We start from the raw sequence: 15,978 nt of genomic DNA on the forward strand, positions 1-15,978 counted from the left end.
TCCTGCGAAGATACCCCTGGGGTCACCAGCCAACAGAGAGGGAAAGGTTTCCACCTCTGCATACACGTTTCTTGTCATTTAATTTTTAAGCCTACTGCAGGTGGAAGACAGCACCAGGTAGAACACATAAGGACATAAGACATTATTCCCTCAGGGAGACCTAAAAAAACAAAGGTTGCAAGAAGTCCCGCTTGAATTGTGGGTGAATTTTGGCCAGGCTTTCGATTTTAAATGAAAGGTAAAGTTCACTTTTAAATGTGACCATCGTTTCTCTGCACCACACACAGAAGACAGGACCACCGGCTAATTGTCATATCCCATTTATTCTGTATACATTCGTAGTGCACGTTAACGTAAGACATGAGCACTCCTCAGGTCCCATCGCGCTGCTCTTGTTCTTCACCTCTAAGGTTACACCCGGCTGAGCTATAAAGAAGAGGGACTGACTGGATATCCACAGAAATAACCTGAAGAAGCAATTACACAGCAAGATCAACCCCTCTGGTCAGAGCAACTGAATCCCCGGTGGCCAGAGCCCCGAAGCACCTTTGTTTTTCTGCCGTATCCAAAATGTTTTGTATCAAAGACACCGGTACGAGTAACAACAAGGAGAATCGCATGGGAGAGCTTGAAATAACACAGATGCATCTGGGCCTTTCAACTGTAAATTCACATCGACTTATGGAAGAAAAATAAATTAGATTCCTTCTTCACAATTAGCCTTTTCCATACCCTGGCCTGTAATTGCCAACTTCAAAGCTCTCCAGATTTCCACTAATGTATTCACCTCCCGTCCTGTTCGGTAACAGGAATCTAAACCTGTTCTTCTACCTGTGCACGGCATTTCAAGACGAGCCAAGTTTGGGGGAAAGACAAACTTCCCAGAAAGCCCGATGGCAGCCCTCCCAGAAGCTGAATTTAGGCAATGCGTTCATTAATGATCATTCCTTAATGACACTTCACAGTCAAGATACCACCCGAGAGGGCTAAGCAGCATCAAAGGGAGGGAGAGAGGAAAGACTTTGGGAGAAAATGGCTGAGAGAACAGACGGCTGTAATACCAGGCTCTGGTTTGGTTTTTCTCCCAGTAAACAGCATGGCTTAGGTAATAAAAATAACAATACTTCCGTAATAACTAACACACTTGAGTCTCTTTGCAGAAATATTGATCCTTTAACCTTCAAAATCCAGTCTCTCCTTTGCCATCCTCTCCCCATAAGGCAGGTACAGCTCACAGACATTCCATCCTCCTTCCCTGGAGGAAAAGCAGGCACAGAAAATAGGTTAAAAGCAAAAACAAATCCCAAAATTCTCCCACAATAAAAAGACAACCGAGTGCCAGGAGAAGCTGTATTTCTCCCGACAGGTTCTCAGGAAAGGGAAGGGTAAAACATCCATTTACGCATTCACCAGGGAAGAAATACCAGGGGAAGAAGTACCAGGGGAAGAAGTCCGATTGATTAACTCCAAAGTCAAACAAGAGCCACTTTAAAAGGTTAAGATGGTCAAATTCTCTCTGCATAGCACACGGCTGCTTACCAAGCCACCCCTTGGACTTCGACCTCACAGGCAGAGGAAGGGGACCAGCAAAGATGTCACACAGCCCCCAGCGGGGACTCCACGACCCCGCTCCGCCGCAAAGTACGTAAACCAACAGCCACGCTCCTGCTGCCGGGTCTTAGCCCTTACCCAGGCTGGCTTCATTTTGCTGCCTAAACCCTTTTTTTCAGAACCAAACAGCGTCTCAGCAAACATGATAGTTGACTGAACATAGCTCCTTTTTCCAAGTTACCAGTTCACAGACAAAACGTCGAGGCGAACCACCCGGCTGGCAGAAGCGAGCTTGAGGGAGTAAGAGATGTCACCGCTTCTACTCCGCTTAGGGACTAACTCCAGAGCAGGTGTCAGACGTCCGCGGGCTCGTTCGTTTCCTCCTAGTCACCCGTGTGGCACCAGCTGGATGCACAGAGCCCTGGATGAATCCCTCAAACTCCAAACTGGATTTATGGACGCAGCCACAAAGTGTGAGGTATGCTGCGGTGTGGAGGTGGTCTTTACTGTGGGGGCTGTTCCAGGGTTGAAGGGACAGGAGGAATCATCGAGTAGCCCTCGTTTAGTTTCCCATCCAAGCATGCACACACGCACATATTAGTATGCAACCGCTGGAAAAGTCCAACGGACTTGCACGTAAGGCCCAAAGCAAAATCTGTGAGACCCATCTTTACAAGGTGCCATAAAGATACAACATATTGCATAAACAGAATCTTCAAAGAGAAGAAACCAGGAACAAGGTAAGACTCCAGAGAGTTACGGGAAGGGATCCCTCCTGCCCATCACCCAGATCGAAGAACTGAAGGAATGAGAAAACCCCAACCCAGATGTCCTCCTCGCCTTTCAACCCCATACTGGTTTCTCCTCTGCAACCATCTCAAGCGTGGCCACTAGAGGAAGCTGCGACACTGGTGAGCACTGTAGCACTGGGAGAAATCCAACACAGTGACATTCCAGCTCAGGTGCTCCAAGAACTACAGCCTCGGTGTTCAACCACCACTCCGGTCTTTCCTCGCACTTCCACACCACCTGAAAAACTGAATACTAAGAAGTTCTCAACATATCCTGGCTACTTAATGCGGACATTGCTCTTGCAAAGTTTTCCAGAAAAGCCAAAAAAGCAAGAAAATCACTGGGAGGTGAAGCTGACGTGCACCCTGAAAGCTGTAAACGACAACTGGTTTCCTGCCTGCCTGCATGGCATTTCCCATTTAATTGCTTAAACATTAAACAAACTCACTGCAAACAATGAGCTGTGACCAGCTTTTCATTCCCAAAGCTTTCTGGGGAGCTTGCGATCCCACCCGAGCGAAGCCTGCTGAGCCAGCAGGGCTGCTCCCCGACCCGTGGCCCCCACAGAGAACACAATGGGATGTAAAAGCAGAGGACGGCGCAGCAAGGCACCCGCCAGATCATGGTGCAGCCTATATTTTCTCATCTTTAAGCTCAAGGAAATTCTTCTTCTCCTTCTTCAAACAGGTGCAGCATCCTCCACTATGAACAGGATAAAGAATGTCATCAGGGAACAGCGGTAACTTATTTGCTGTCGGAGCACACAGCAATTGCACGGTGGTCTCCTTATCCCTGCTGCTTTCAGCATCCTCGGGAGGTAGGGGAGCATCAGATCCATTGAAGAGGAGAGGGAGGCACAAATCAGACAGCCCGGCTTGTCTGGAGGACGTGAAAGTCAGCAGTTCACAAGGTCAAAGGCAGCTTTCCCAAAGCAAAGCCCATTTAGAGCCACCTAAATGGGATTGCGGCCGGGGCTCGAGGGGAGCCCAGCCTTTCCAAGGAAGCACCAGCACCACTGTGCTTTCCCTGATCCCCGGAGCTCACGATGCCTGCAGACCCTCCCAGCAGCCTCATCCCACCCGTCAGAGACCAGCAGCCAGGCTGGTGGCCACGGGGAGCACCCCAGCAGCAGCCCCGGGCTTCAGCCGCTTCCTCCCAAGACACAAGCTGCCACCCAGCAGCATCTTCCCTTGCATTTCACCAACCTGCAAACCTCCTGTGCGGGTGGGAAAGGGCCCTCACCTCTTCCTCTGTGTAAACATAAAACATTTCATCCTTTTTTCCCTTTCTGGGGGGAAAAGGAGAATATGTATTTCGCATTTCTCAGCTCAGGCAGGGGCAAGGCAGGTTCCTGTGGGGGCATGGCCCTGTGCTGGCATGTGGGAGTTGCTGTGCTATCCCAGAGGGTGACACATAGAGCTCAGATAAACTCTTTATTTAGATAGTTTATTTAAAGTCTAACGCACTTAACTTTATATATATAGATAGATATATAAACAATTTCTTCTCTCACTTCCCTAAATGAAAGTTAGATTTAGGGGGATACATTACTTGTCTTCCCCTCCCCCTTCAAATAAAGTCATTTGGTATACGTATAAAAATATATTACTTGGGCTTCTTTTCGGTTATAGATCACACAAGGGCTGGGGTGGAGAAAAGAATGGAAGGCAAGCACAAAGACTTCCAAAAAAAACCCACAAGACACAACAACAGAAAAAAACCCAGTGAACTTAAGCACGTGGTGCACCTTGAATTTATAGTGCAACAGCAAGCCAAGAAATCCATGTTCTGCCAACACAAGCATGGCATTACTCACACTTTTGATCACTTTTTCTGAACTGCACGGCACATGTCCTCCCTCCCAGAAGGGTCACATTGCAATATGACATGACAGCACCACAACCAAAAAGGCTGAACTTCAAAAATCTGGAAATCAAGTTTGTGGACCTCAGAAGCAGGTTGCAGCCGGGTGATGATCAGCTCCTCTCCTCTTTCACACCAGAGGCTCACTGACTTCGACATACATCAGGGACAGGGAGAACACAGCAAGGTTTGGCAACGTTTCTGGCAGCAGGACACCTCGCAGAGCACTGGATCTCTCACCTCCTATCCCTGAGAGGACGGTGAATAATACAGACAGCAGAAAGGTAGCGCTCCAGACTAACCCAGAGTACTTCTGTCTCATTGCAGCAGCCAATAATGGCAAAGAGTAATCCAGGGAGGGATTAAGCTGCAGCAGAGAGGGGTGGTGGAACATCCCGCGATGGGGAAGGAGCAGAGACCCTACACAGTACCTCACACAGAAGCCTGACAGCCCAGCTTAGACTCAGCCCTGGTATCAAGAGAAAAATCCACATCAAAGGCCACAAATTTCCCCGAGAGCTGAAATTTAGCCCTTCCAAGTCCATAGTTGTAGGAAACAAACTGCACATTCACTCAAAACACTGATCAAATATTTCTCATGGACCCAACCAGGCACATGGGTGTAGGCAACGACTTTGATACAACTCCAAGCTCAGCTGCCTGGCAGCTCTGCTCGCACTCCCACACCTCCAATACCATTTCCCACCCACTCTGTGACGGTCAATCCCAGTTAAAATTTTTTGGATTCACAGCTCCTCTTTTTGCCCAAGTGCAGCTCAGCAAAGCCACCAACCTCTTCCAAGTTCTGTCCCCCAGACAGGAGTGAGCCACAGCAAGTACACATTCCATATTGGCACCGGTCTTGGCAATTACCACTGGGATGCAAAAGAACATTTAATAAATAAGTAAATAAATAAATCAATCAACAACAGTTCTGAACAGCCACCAAAAAGAACCTTAAAAACCAAAACAGGGTACAGTACAATTGAAATTTTCTACACCAAACCTCAAATCTCTCTCATAGTTGCGGTCTTCCCCTCCTCTTTTAAAGCAGGGACTCTTCTTTAGGAAATCAGGTTTATGTGATCACAGTGTCTGTGCCCATGACTGTCTGCCCTCCTCTATCAATTCCTAGAGCTGCCCAATTTAAATTCAATCTGAGAAAGGGACAGAAGTATAAAAAGATTCTACAAGCTTCAAGAGAATAGGTAACAGTGCAGAGGGCAGAAAGGAGCGAGTTGGGGGTGGAGGGAAAGACCGCAGCATGAGCTCCCACGTCACCTGGGACCAGCGAAACCACAAGGCAAAACCTGACTTTGGAGTGGCCCGGCTGCAGAGCTGGCCTGGAGCCGCAAGGCATGAAATCTACGGGAAACGGGCTTGATTTGCAGTGGAGCTCCTAAAGCAACTCGCTTTTGGAAACACGCCTCCACCATGCTACTGCCTTTCCTCTGCAGCCAGGCTGCTGGCACCGCTCACGGAGCTGCCGGGCAATCAGGAGAGCTAACCCGATTCAAGGCTGTATTCACACAGTGCCGGAACTATCGCTGGCACCTCCTGCCCCTCTTGCCAGAGATTTAACCTTCAAACGGTGTGGTGAAATATCCCAAAAGGCGTTCCGAATTGACTACACAAGAGAGACGGCGAGGGGAAGATGGACAGACAGATTAGCCTCAACATCAGCTGTAGGAGCCATCCCGTGACACCAGGTAATGGGGCAAACAGGGAAGCAGAAGGCAATGGCGAATGGAAGTCACACCGGGCAATGGACTGGAGGGCAGGCACCAAAGCCACGACACAGTGCTTGCACTTGGCGTTCCCCCTTACAGAGGCAGGTCAGTGCTGTTATGTCGAGTTTTCCGTGAAGTCCCATCATCTCTCGGCAGGGCCCTTTGCAAACTGGACATGGCCGCTGTCTTTTTTAGGTCAATGACCGCATAGGAGTCCGTCCGGCGGGCTTCATGGGTGGCAGGAGGTGGGACACGGGGGACCGGTGTGTTCTGATGTCCCTTGCACGGCTCAGCCTCCAGTTCCACCTGGATGTAGTTGAGTTGCCGTGGCTGCTCGGGACAGGGCCGGGGGAAGTCGAAGCTGAAGACGCTGGGCACGCAGCTGCGACGAGGCTTTGGCAGAAAGCCGCTGCGCCGCTGGCTGCTGCCCCCGTGCAGCGCGGTGTTCTCTGAGTTCACGTAGTTCTGCAGGGGAACTTCTTCACCGGTCTCGGAGTAGCCACTGGGGGAAGGCGTCAGCATGTCCCCAGCGCCCACGTCCTCCTCGCCCTGCCGGAGCGGCTGGCACTCCCACACCGGCGGCAGCGACGGCAAGTTCTCATAGTGCAGCAACGCCGTCCTGCGATGGGAGCAGCCGGGTAAGCCCGCATCCTCCCGGGTGAGTTTCAAGCGCCCGCTTCGGCAGAGAGAGGAGGTGCTGGGGGGCAGCAAGCCATTGACGTTCTCGTAGGTGCACTGGGGCGAAGGGCACTCCTCCTCGCACTCGTTGTTGTTGTTGTTGGGGGGGCAGAAGTGCGTCCTGCACTCCCGGTGGTGCCGACAGACGCGCCTGAAGTTGGATGTGGGACCCAACACAAACTTAACCTCCCCTGGCTGCAGAAAGACCTGGGGATTGCGGTCTTCAAGGGAGCAGCTGCGGTTCCTAGGGGGGAAAGGAGGGTGGACTTCAGGCAAGGAGTGCATGCAGTGTTGGCCCCTCAGCTCCTGATCACCATTGGCCGTGTTGACGTAGGTGTGGGACTGCAAGGAGAGAAGCAGAGGGACAGTGAAAGGAAAAGAGACGAGACAAGAGCAAAGCAGCTGTCAGCAGCTGAGAAACCAACAGGAATGGAAAATTTTCCGGTGGCTGAAGAAGCAGGAGGAGATGAAAGAATTTCAGAAGTTGAAAAGGTTTTGGGAAGCAAAACACAAAAGCCGTTCCTGGATTTGTGGGCTGAAGGAGAGACCACAAGGAGTCCAACGGCAGAAGATACACGTCATCTCTTCCACACTCAATGCATATGGCAACAGAACTAAAAGCAAAGCCACTTGCAAAATATTTCCTTGAGTGGCTTACGCTGGTGTTATGGCAGCACTCACACCTACCTAGCCTTCTCTGATAATGGTTGAGACAAGCTGGATTTTGTGGGGGAAAATCTTAAATTCTCAAACTGAGAACAAAGAGCTGAGAATCAAAAATAAAAAGAGTCTGAACTTGGGTATGCATCTGCACATCAGTTTAGGGGTTGCAGCAACAGCTGACAGACAGGGCAGTATGACTTGGGCTCACAAAAGCTGAGTGCTGCTGTTAAATAACTGCCACACAAATACCAGTGGTTTAAGGAAGCCAACTCAAGCCAGCCTTGATAGAATGCCTGTTCCAGTGAAGTGTCACAGAGGAGTCTCCAATGGCAAAATGAAGCAAAAGAGAAAAAAAGGATGACAAGGTATGAGGATCCCCTGAACTTTGCTGAGTAAGAGAAACGCAGAATTGCACAGGACTGTGAGGCAAAACAAGCTGCTTGTTCACTGCTTGCAAACAGCAGAATTTAGGACATCCAGGTTTACCTGCTCATCAGGCCCAATAAGGGCATGAGTAGAGTCTTCACCCACAGAGGAATGCCTCAGGCTGCTCACGGAGGGGTGGCGGGCTGTGGAGTATGATAGGGTTTCTCCAGGGAAGCTGGGAAATCCGTTGGGAAATCCTGGAACGGTGTACCCCAGACCTGGGAGAGAATCAGGACAGGTAAGCATTAGAGCATCGTTTGGCACAAGATAGAGTTGACTTCACTCTCACAGTGAGCTAGCCTCTTAACTGCACCCTGTAAGTCACAACCAGCCTGTCTGGGGAAGATCCCTACGAAGAAGGACCTAGTACACATGCAAGGGCTAGGCCCTCTTATTTAAATCTTTAAATCGCTCCTAACGGAGGCGGGAATTGAGCAAATTGAATCCTCCCAGATGCAGTTTCCTCTAGGAACCACCTCATCCTTGTAGGTGTTATTTAAAAAAGGCCACTTGGCAGCGGGCAGATGAAAACCAACTGAAGGATGACAACCCGGCTGACTATTTGAATGGCTTTTTATTGCTGTTTCCTTGGAAACAAAATACCACTTCGCAGACAGGCGGGGCCTTAAAATAAACATGCTGCAAGGGGTACATATGGACATAAAGATACAGGTCAGCAGCGAGGCAGCACAAGGGAGAGATCCACGGGCTGCAAAGGGCAGTTTCACGTAAGCAACTGCAGACGTCAGCCACGTCTCTGTGCTCCCTCCTCTTCTCCCCGGTCACTGGAGGAGCCTTACTGTTGGGTGCCTGGGGGGTCCGGGAGAGCTCCCGCTCCGTGGGGTGACTGTTCCTGGTGATGACAACAGGCTCTTCCACTACGTTGATACTGTTACACTGCATCAGGTCTTGAAGCAGGTTAAAGATCTCCTCTGCTCTGGAACACTTGAAGGCAAAAATCCCTGCACAGTAAGGAAGAGGAGGGTCAGAAAAGCAAGAAAGCGATCCGGCTTTAACAGGAGTATATGTAATTCCTGGCTCTAAACAAATGGGCAATTCTGATTTCTTTTGCTGCGTTTAACGCAATCAACCCACAGCCACAGGAAAACAACCAACAATTTGGTGGATTATTACATCAACAGAAATACAATGCCGTGACCGCCAATCTGACCAAACGGTGCATTATTACAAGAAAAACAGTGAGCATCCCAGTTATCCTACAACGATCAATCCCACACAGAGGAGAGGTGTGAAAGGGACAAGCTAACCGCTCTCGTTTCATCTCTAATCTTCTATCTTAACTCACTTGGCACCCAGTCCAATTCTCACTGCCAGGGGAAAGCCTACCCAGTGACTTCTCAAAGCTGAACTGGGCCCTGTGGAGCGTGCACGCAAGGGAGGGACAAGAATGTCATCTTTAAAAAAAATATGTATGGAATTAAACAGTGTCTCCCCAAACGAGCAGCCCAAACCAGAGCTGGTGTGTGCAGAGCTAACCAATCCCAAGCTGGCACGCACAAGAGCCATAGCAACGAGAACAGCATGGCAACGACGGCTGCTACCCCAAAGAATAAGGTTTTTAAAATTTTGGCAAAAAAATAAAAAACAAAAAACAAACAAACAAAAAAAAAGAAGAAGAAGCAAAAAAAAAAGCTGTATCTGCCTTATATAAGGTGGGGAGCAGCATCAGGAAGGAGTCCTCCAAATGAAATCCTACAAGGAAGGGAGAAAACTCATCAAAACACACCACCATCCCTCTCATTTCTGTCTGCTTTAAGACTGATGAGTAAGTACGTGTCTGCTAAAAAATCTGTCATACATGAAGAGCAAGCGGCTCTGCTTTATCGCCACTATCTGGACCTAAACAAAAGCAAAATGCACAGAGGGCAGAATTTTAATCACTGGTTTGCATCCTGCAAAAGGCAAAACAGAAACCAAAGGCGAGCAATTCCCATCGCTGGCAACTGACAAGCACAAGACTCCAGGAAAGGAAAACCCCACTCATATAAATATTAAAGAGGAGCATACGGCACTACAGATTTGCGCAGTGTTTTACACAGACACTGAACAGTTACGCAGAGGCCTTTTGGATAAGAAGGAGTTTACAAACATATTAATAGAATGAGGAGACAAACTTTTTTTTTTTTTCCCTCTGGGGATGCAGATGCCAAGAAAATGTTCAGCGCTCTAAAAGCGAGAGAGACAGACTGGTAAAGGAACTAACAGGCACCATTATAAATCTGGAGTCTATTCCCAGCACTCCTGATGACTTGGCAAGTACTCCTGGGTGACTCACTTCCCTCCTCTATGCAGAGCATCCCCGTGCATAAAATCAGTACAACGTAAAACTCCCCTCTACGTTACAAAGTGCTGCCAGACACAAAATGCAAAGCACTAAGAAGAACCAGCTCTAATGGAGGCAGAGAGAATGCACCCAGAAAAACAAGATGTGCTCAAACAACTGTTGCTACTGACACACATTCGGCAGCTCTGCGGAATAAGCGAACCCTAAGAGGGACCAGGGAAGAGGTGCAGGTGATGCTCTTTTGCTTTACCCCCAGAGTTAAAACATGCCTAACAAAGCTTCAGTCTTGCAAAAAGTACTTTCTAGCTCCTAAGGAAAGAAGTCCATCAACCTTCCTACCACAGCTGTGCATCGCTTGGTACTGAAGCACAGAGCTGACAGCGTAACCAGCATCCTCTCTGACATTAAACACGCCCTGTCTAGCGCTCAAGCCTGCTTCGCCAATTACCTCATGAGCCCCGATGCACTAGCAAAATGAGACCATTAGATTTATGCCTGGGTCCTGAGCCACGACATCGTTCTCATCAGTGTTTTAATCAGGAGTATTAACTGTACGTGCATGTACACTCCGGTATTCTGGGGGAACAGAGGCTGCAAAAGAACCTGTTGATTCATTAGATGCAGGAATATGGGAAGACACAAACATCAGCGCACTCCAGCTGCCTGGGAACAGAAACCTCGGCGTTCCTTCCGCCAGGAACCTCCACACTCACCCTGCCCTGTCTGGCAGCGACGACCGCTCTCAAAGGAGAAGAGGTTGGAGTCATAGCCATAGCGGCGCAGGCAGAGGTAGGGCCACCTGACAGCATCTCGCTTGTGAGTGTGCAAGATGAGCTCCGTCTGTGTCAGCTCCATAATCCCAGATCCCAGCTCGTTACCTTCATCATCCACGTTCGTCACCTGCAGAGGCCACAGAGCTTACATCAGGAAACTCAGCACATCGGTATTAAAAATAAAAAATTAAAAAAAATGCCCACCCACGAAGATACTGTGGATAATCCCTGTGGATTCCCCCTTCATTTACTAAGATGCCTTTTTCTCAGCTGAGAGCATGAATTCATTGCTGGCAGAAGGCGCCAAGCCAGCAGCCCTGGAGACTGTGTGCTTGGCAGTTCAGCCGATGTGTCTCAGCACAGACACTGGAACACAGCCCCGAGCAATAAAAGGTTTCTCTCCAGTTCCCCATTTCCCTGCTCAGGCTGAATCTCAGTGCAGAGGCAATTTCTGCTGCAAATACAAACGTGTTTCCAGCAGAGGTTGCTTAAGAAAAGGAAAAAAAAAAAAAAAAAATCAAACTGAAACAGTAGCATAGTTGAAAATCTTATCAAGTGAAAGACTTCTCTGCAAGAGCAGAGGTTTTCTTTCCCTTCACGACCGGAGTCCAACCCATGCTGGGCTTTGCTAGTAGTCAGCGCTGTCACAGACTCTCTGACGGGGATGAAGGAGCAATATTTACCTTAAATTTGGTGGGATGGTTGTCTGGGATGCTGTCTCTGCACAGACAACTGCAGCAGCTCCCCATGATGGCAGCATAAGAGGCAATCCCTGGGGAGAGGACACAAAACAGAGGACAATCATATTTTCAAACCAACTCCTCCCACCCTCTCCAAACATGCAGCATTTACAGTCTGTATCCTCCTTGATCCCCCTCCACGTGGCCCAGTGGGTTTGGATCTCAAACTCTTCAATGTGTTCCTCAATTAATGGATATCATACAATATAAGGCTAATTAAAAATAACAGCTTTCTTACCATTAGGCAACTGTTGGATTTTTTTGAAGAAGTGGGAAGAAATTCCCACTACTGTCCCTCTATCTCCTTCGGGACTTCATGGTAAGCAGGTTTCAGAGTCACCTAAAACACAAGGGAAATGGTCCCATCTCCCACCTGAGAAGGAGAACACAACAAATTAAAAAAACAGAGAACATTGAAAAGGAGGGGGGAGGTGTTTGTGACTGAAGTTCCCTTCAAATATCACAACGAAGGCAGATGCACTTTTTTGTTAAATTAACTACCTGCATTTCTAAGAATATAGAAAATAATTCTGCACAGACCACTCCTGTGATTTCTAAAAAAAAAAAAAAAAAACCAACCAACAAAACAAAACCAAAATTACAGTCTACAGCTAAAAAATCCTAAACCTAAGAGATACTTTATTTCTTGGCTTTGGGATCCTACAGAGGAGTGGGGGTTATCAGAGCTACTGTAGTGCAAATAAAACGCAACAGTGATACTGAATGGTGAGGGTGGTGAGGGTATGAGGAATCACACACATCTGCTGCTTCGGAATGTGAAGGCACCTTCATTCAGTGGAAGGTCTTCAAGGGTGAGAGAACCAGCAGCCTTAAAAGCAAACGAACACAACAGCTGTTCGTTCTACTTTGGACTATGAAACGTAACAAATGCCAGAAAACACAAAACCTCCACTATCTGACAAGAGTCAGCAATCACAAGTATCAAGCAGGCGTGAGTTACATGCACTAGTAGTGAGAAATAACTGCTATCTTTGATGCAAACTTTAAGGACTCGACATCCACCTCAGGGCAGGGGATTCAGCAGCAGCTAGCAAGAAAGGGAGCCATGTTTTATTTGGCGAGAACAGCTAACAATCTCTCCATCTGAGGCGTGAGAGAATAAAGCCATACGGATAACCAGCCTGGCACTAGAGCACTAAATAAAATGAAAAGGCTATTGGAAACCTCTCACTCTGCCATGCCAGAATCTGCCTCAACAGTCACTCCAAATTAAACAATGAATCACAGAGTTGCATCTCTGTGCAAAACCACGTTGCACAGCTGCCCTCAGGCTCCCTCGTGGTGCAGAGCGGTGTGGAGGGAGGGGGAAGAGCGAGCGGTGAGCTGCCCAAGGGGTCCCATTTCATTTTTTACATCAGAACAGAACTTAAATCACCTTCCACTGCGACCCCATGCCTTAGCTTTGACCCCTGAAGAATTCTTTACCACATCCTAACCCTGCAAAGTCCCCCAGAAGAGGAATGCTTCCTTTTGGGCAAGCTGAAGGAGCTCGGGCACAAGTCAAGCAAGGTGCCACCTGCCCTCCTGCACATACCCGTCACCCCTAACAGTAATAACGCCACACACTCCCTTTTCAACACCGCATCCCACTCAAACCATCCTATTTGTTTTTCTAGGCTCAGTACAGATATACTCCCCACTGACCTTACAGACTTTGATCAGTAATTTAGCAACAGATACCCCTCCGCTTCATCTAATCTGGTCACTAGGGGCCTTGTCTTCTACTGTCTCCTGCTCCCAAATCATCAATTCCCTCAGTAAAAATAAAACAACCTTGTAGAAAACATTACCTTTGCCCCCTCTTTCTTCTTTATTCTCTCCCCCTCTGGTGCTCCCTCCACCTGTGCCTGTCTAACCTGCGAGGGGGGGCGGTTGAAGTGTCCTCGCCTACCTTCAACAGTTATTATGGTCAGAACTGGAAAAAAAAAAAAAAAAAAGAAAAAAACCCCACATTGTTAGATCCCTAACGCTCCCTCGGTGCTTCCCACAACTCCTCGCTGTTAAATATTTTAGTAGCATCCCTTTCAGGCAGACACTGAGACTCGCAAGGCTCCAGCCTTTTTCGACACCCACCTTTCCAACGGCTGTTTACCAGTTCAGAGCCTCAACCAGCTGAACCCACCGCTCTGAGGGTACGACACGCTCCCCCAGGAGCCGCAACACGTGCCCCCTAAGAGCAGCATCCCCAGCCTCCCCTCATCCCAGGAACCAAACCTGAATCCTCCTGAAACCTTGGCAGCCCTCCTTGGCTCCAGAGCGCAGCTCACCTCTCCCGATTCCACAGCTGGATGGCTCACCCTCCTCCCAAGGAAGCTCCGTCCGGACCCCCCCAGCCTGCAGAAGACCCCCCCTCATGCCTTTGCCCCCTTCCAAACCATTCCCTGAGCCCCAGGACCACCTGGCTCACCCTCCTCCCAAGGAAGCTCCATCCAGACCGCCCCCCCGCCTGCAGAAGACCCCCATGCCTTTGCCCCCCTCCAAGCCATTCCCTGAGCCCCAAGACCACCTGGCTCACTCTGCTCCCAAGGAAGCTCCATCCAGACACCCCCCCCCAGCCTGCAGAAGACCCTCCCCTCACTCCTTTGCCCCCCTCCAAGCCATTCCCCGAGCCCCAGGACCACTTCACCCACACAGGCCCAGGGCAGCCCAGCACCACCGGGACCCGCACACGGACACCTGGTGTGGAAATGGATATGGCCCCACACCAACCCCCCCAGGACAAGCAGCATGGCCCCCCCTAGCCCCCCACCAGCCTGGGAGGGAGGAGAGGGGCTGCAGGGGGCACTGGGGGGCTGCTGGCATGGCGAGGGGGATGGAGGGAGGAGGAACCGCCCGTGGGGGGGGAACAGGGACGGGACAAGGGGAAGGGGCGAGTCCCAGGGAGGGGGGGGACGAGGAAGAGGGTGCAAGGGGGTGGCTGGGGGGGGCGGAGGGGGTACGAGGGGACAGCGGGGGACACAACAGGGAGGGGGCACAGGGGGCGGGAGGGAGGCCGGGGGCTAGGCGGGCGGCCCCAGCGAGGTGCCGCGGGAAGGCCCCGGCGCGGGTCGGTACCTGAGGCGCTGCCCGGCTCCGCCGTCCGGGAGCTGAGGCCCGGGCCCCCGCTGCCAGCCGGCCCCCGGCCCGGCCCGGCCCCTGCCCGGCCCGGCGGGTCCGGGCTGGGGCTCGGGGACCGGGTGCGGGTCGAGCCCCGCCAGCGCCGCGTCCCCCCAGCCCGGGCCGGGCCCGCCGGGAGCAGCGAGTCCAACCGGCCGCCGCCTAGAGTGTCGCGGGCTGGGAGGACCCGGCCAGGCAGGCGCTCGGCCGCCAGGGGGCGGGCTGGCTCCGCGGCGCCACGGCCGCGGGGGCGGGGTCAGGGAGGGGGCGTGGTCACGGTGAGGGGCGGGGCTGGGGGCTGCGGGGGGGCTGGGAGGCAGGAGGTTGCGGGGGTGTCCGTGGAGGGGGATTGGGGGGGGTCTGGGGCAGGAGGGAATGCTGGGGGGGGGTCAGTGGAGGGGGATTGGGGGGGTCCGGGGCAGGAGGGAATGCTGGGGGGGGGGGTCAGTGGAGGGGGATTGGGGGGGTCCGGGGCAGGAGGGAATGCTGGGGGGGGGGGTCAGTGGAGGGGGATTGGGGGGGTCCGGGGCAGGAGGGAATGCTGGGGGGGGGTCAGTGGAGGGGGATTGGGGGGGTCCGGGGCAGGAGGGAATGCTGGGGGGGTCAGTGGGGGGGGATTGGGGGGATCTGAGGCAGTAGGTTGGGGAGGGTGTCAGTGGAGGTGCATTGGGGTGGTCTGGGGCAGGAAGGAATGCTGGGGGGGTCAGTGGAGGGGCACTGGGGGGGTCCGGGGCAGGAAGGAATGCTGGGGGGGTCAGTGGAGGGGCACTGGGGGGGTCCGGGGCAGGAAGGAATGCTGGGGGGGTCAGTGGGGAGAGGATTGGGGGGGTCTGGGGCAGGAGGTTGGAGGGGTGTCAGTGGGGGGGGATTGGGGAGTCTGGTGCAGAAGAGGTGCAGGGGGTGTCAGTGGAGGCAGGGTTTGGAGTGTCTTGAGCAGGGAGATGCTCTCAGGGGGTCAGTAGAGGGGGATTTGGGGGTTCTGAGGCAGGAGAGGGTGCTGGGGGGGTCAGTGGAGGGGGATTTGGGGTGCTGGCCAGTGCGCTCTGCACCCAGCCGTCTCATTCAGAGCATACACACACGCCGCCTACCCCAGTTCCACCAGTATCGGGGCACTAAACCAGCACAGGCAATGGCAGCTCGGTGCTGGGGCCCCACAGGCAGCTGCACCCCTGCAGCACCTTGCCGGGGTCGGGCTGCACAGGGTCCTGGCTCAGCCCCGGCGCTGCTGGTGTGATGGGCTAAATCCTACCACCCGGGACCATGCAACTGGGGGGGCTATGGGAGGGCTCAGGGGGCTGCCCCACACGCAGGACAACAGGAGGCCACAGGGAGGGTTAGGC

General features: G+C 51.8%; 1 protein-coding gene across 5 annotated transcripts; it reads right to left on the bottom strand.

Moving 5' to 3' along the window:
* Window positions 1–304: 304 nt before the first annotated feature.
* On the bottom strand, window positions 305–14,804 carry FRS3 (fibroblast growth factor receptor substrate 3). 5 transcript variants are annotated; one of them, XR_005107885.1, is made up of 9 exons: window positions 14,597–14,804; window positions 13,333–13,457; window positions 11,760–11,894; window positions 11,465–11,553; window positions 10,722–10,908; window positions 8,504–8,665; window positions 7,764–7,921; window positions 4,160–6,956; window positions 305–1,255 (listed from the first exon to the last, which is right to left on the bottom strand). XR_005107885.1 is itself a non-coding variant. In XM_037410548.1 (9 exons), the coding sequence occupies exons 5-9, from the start codon at window positions 11,528–11,530 to the stop codon at window positions 6,030–6,032; spliced, it is 1,500 nt and encodes a 499-aa protein (XP_037266445.1). In that variant the 5' UTR covers window positions 11,531–11,553; window positions 11,760–11,894; window positions 12,281–12,350; window positions 13,333–13,457; window positions 14,597–14,804; the 3' UTR covers window positions 305–6,029. The 5 variants fall into 5 exon arrangements, 3 of the variants coding, with proteins under 3 accessions (XP_037266445.1, XP_037266443.1, XP_037266444.1); XR_005107884.1 differs by having other exon boundaries at window positions 305–3,222; XM_037410548.1 differs by adding an exon at window positions 12,281–12,350 and having other exon boundaries at window positions 305–6,956.
* Window positions 14,805–15,978: the final 1,174 nt, after the last annotated feature.

This window comes from Falco rusticolus, chromosome 17 (genome assembly GCF_015220075.1).
Source record: "Falco rusticolus isolate bFalRus1 chromosome 17, bFalRus1.pri, whole genome shotgun sequence".
NCBI lineage: Eukaryota > Metazoa > Chordata > Aves > Falconiformes > Falconidae > Falco > Falco rusticolus.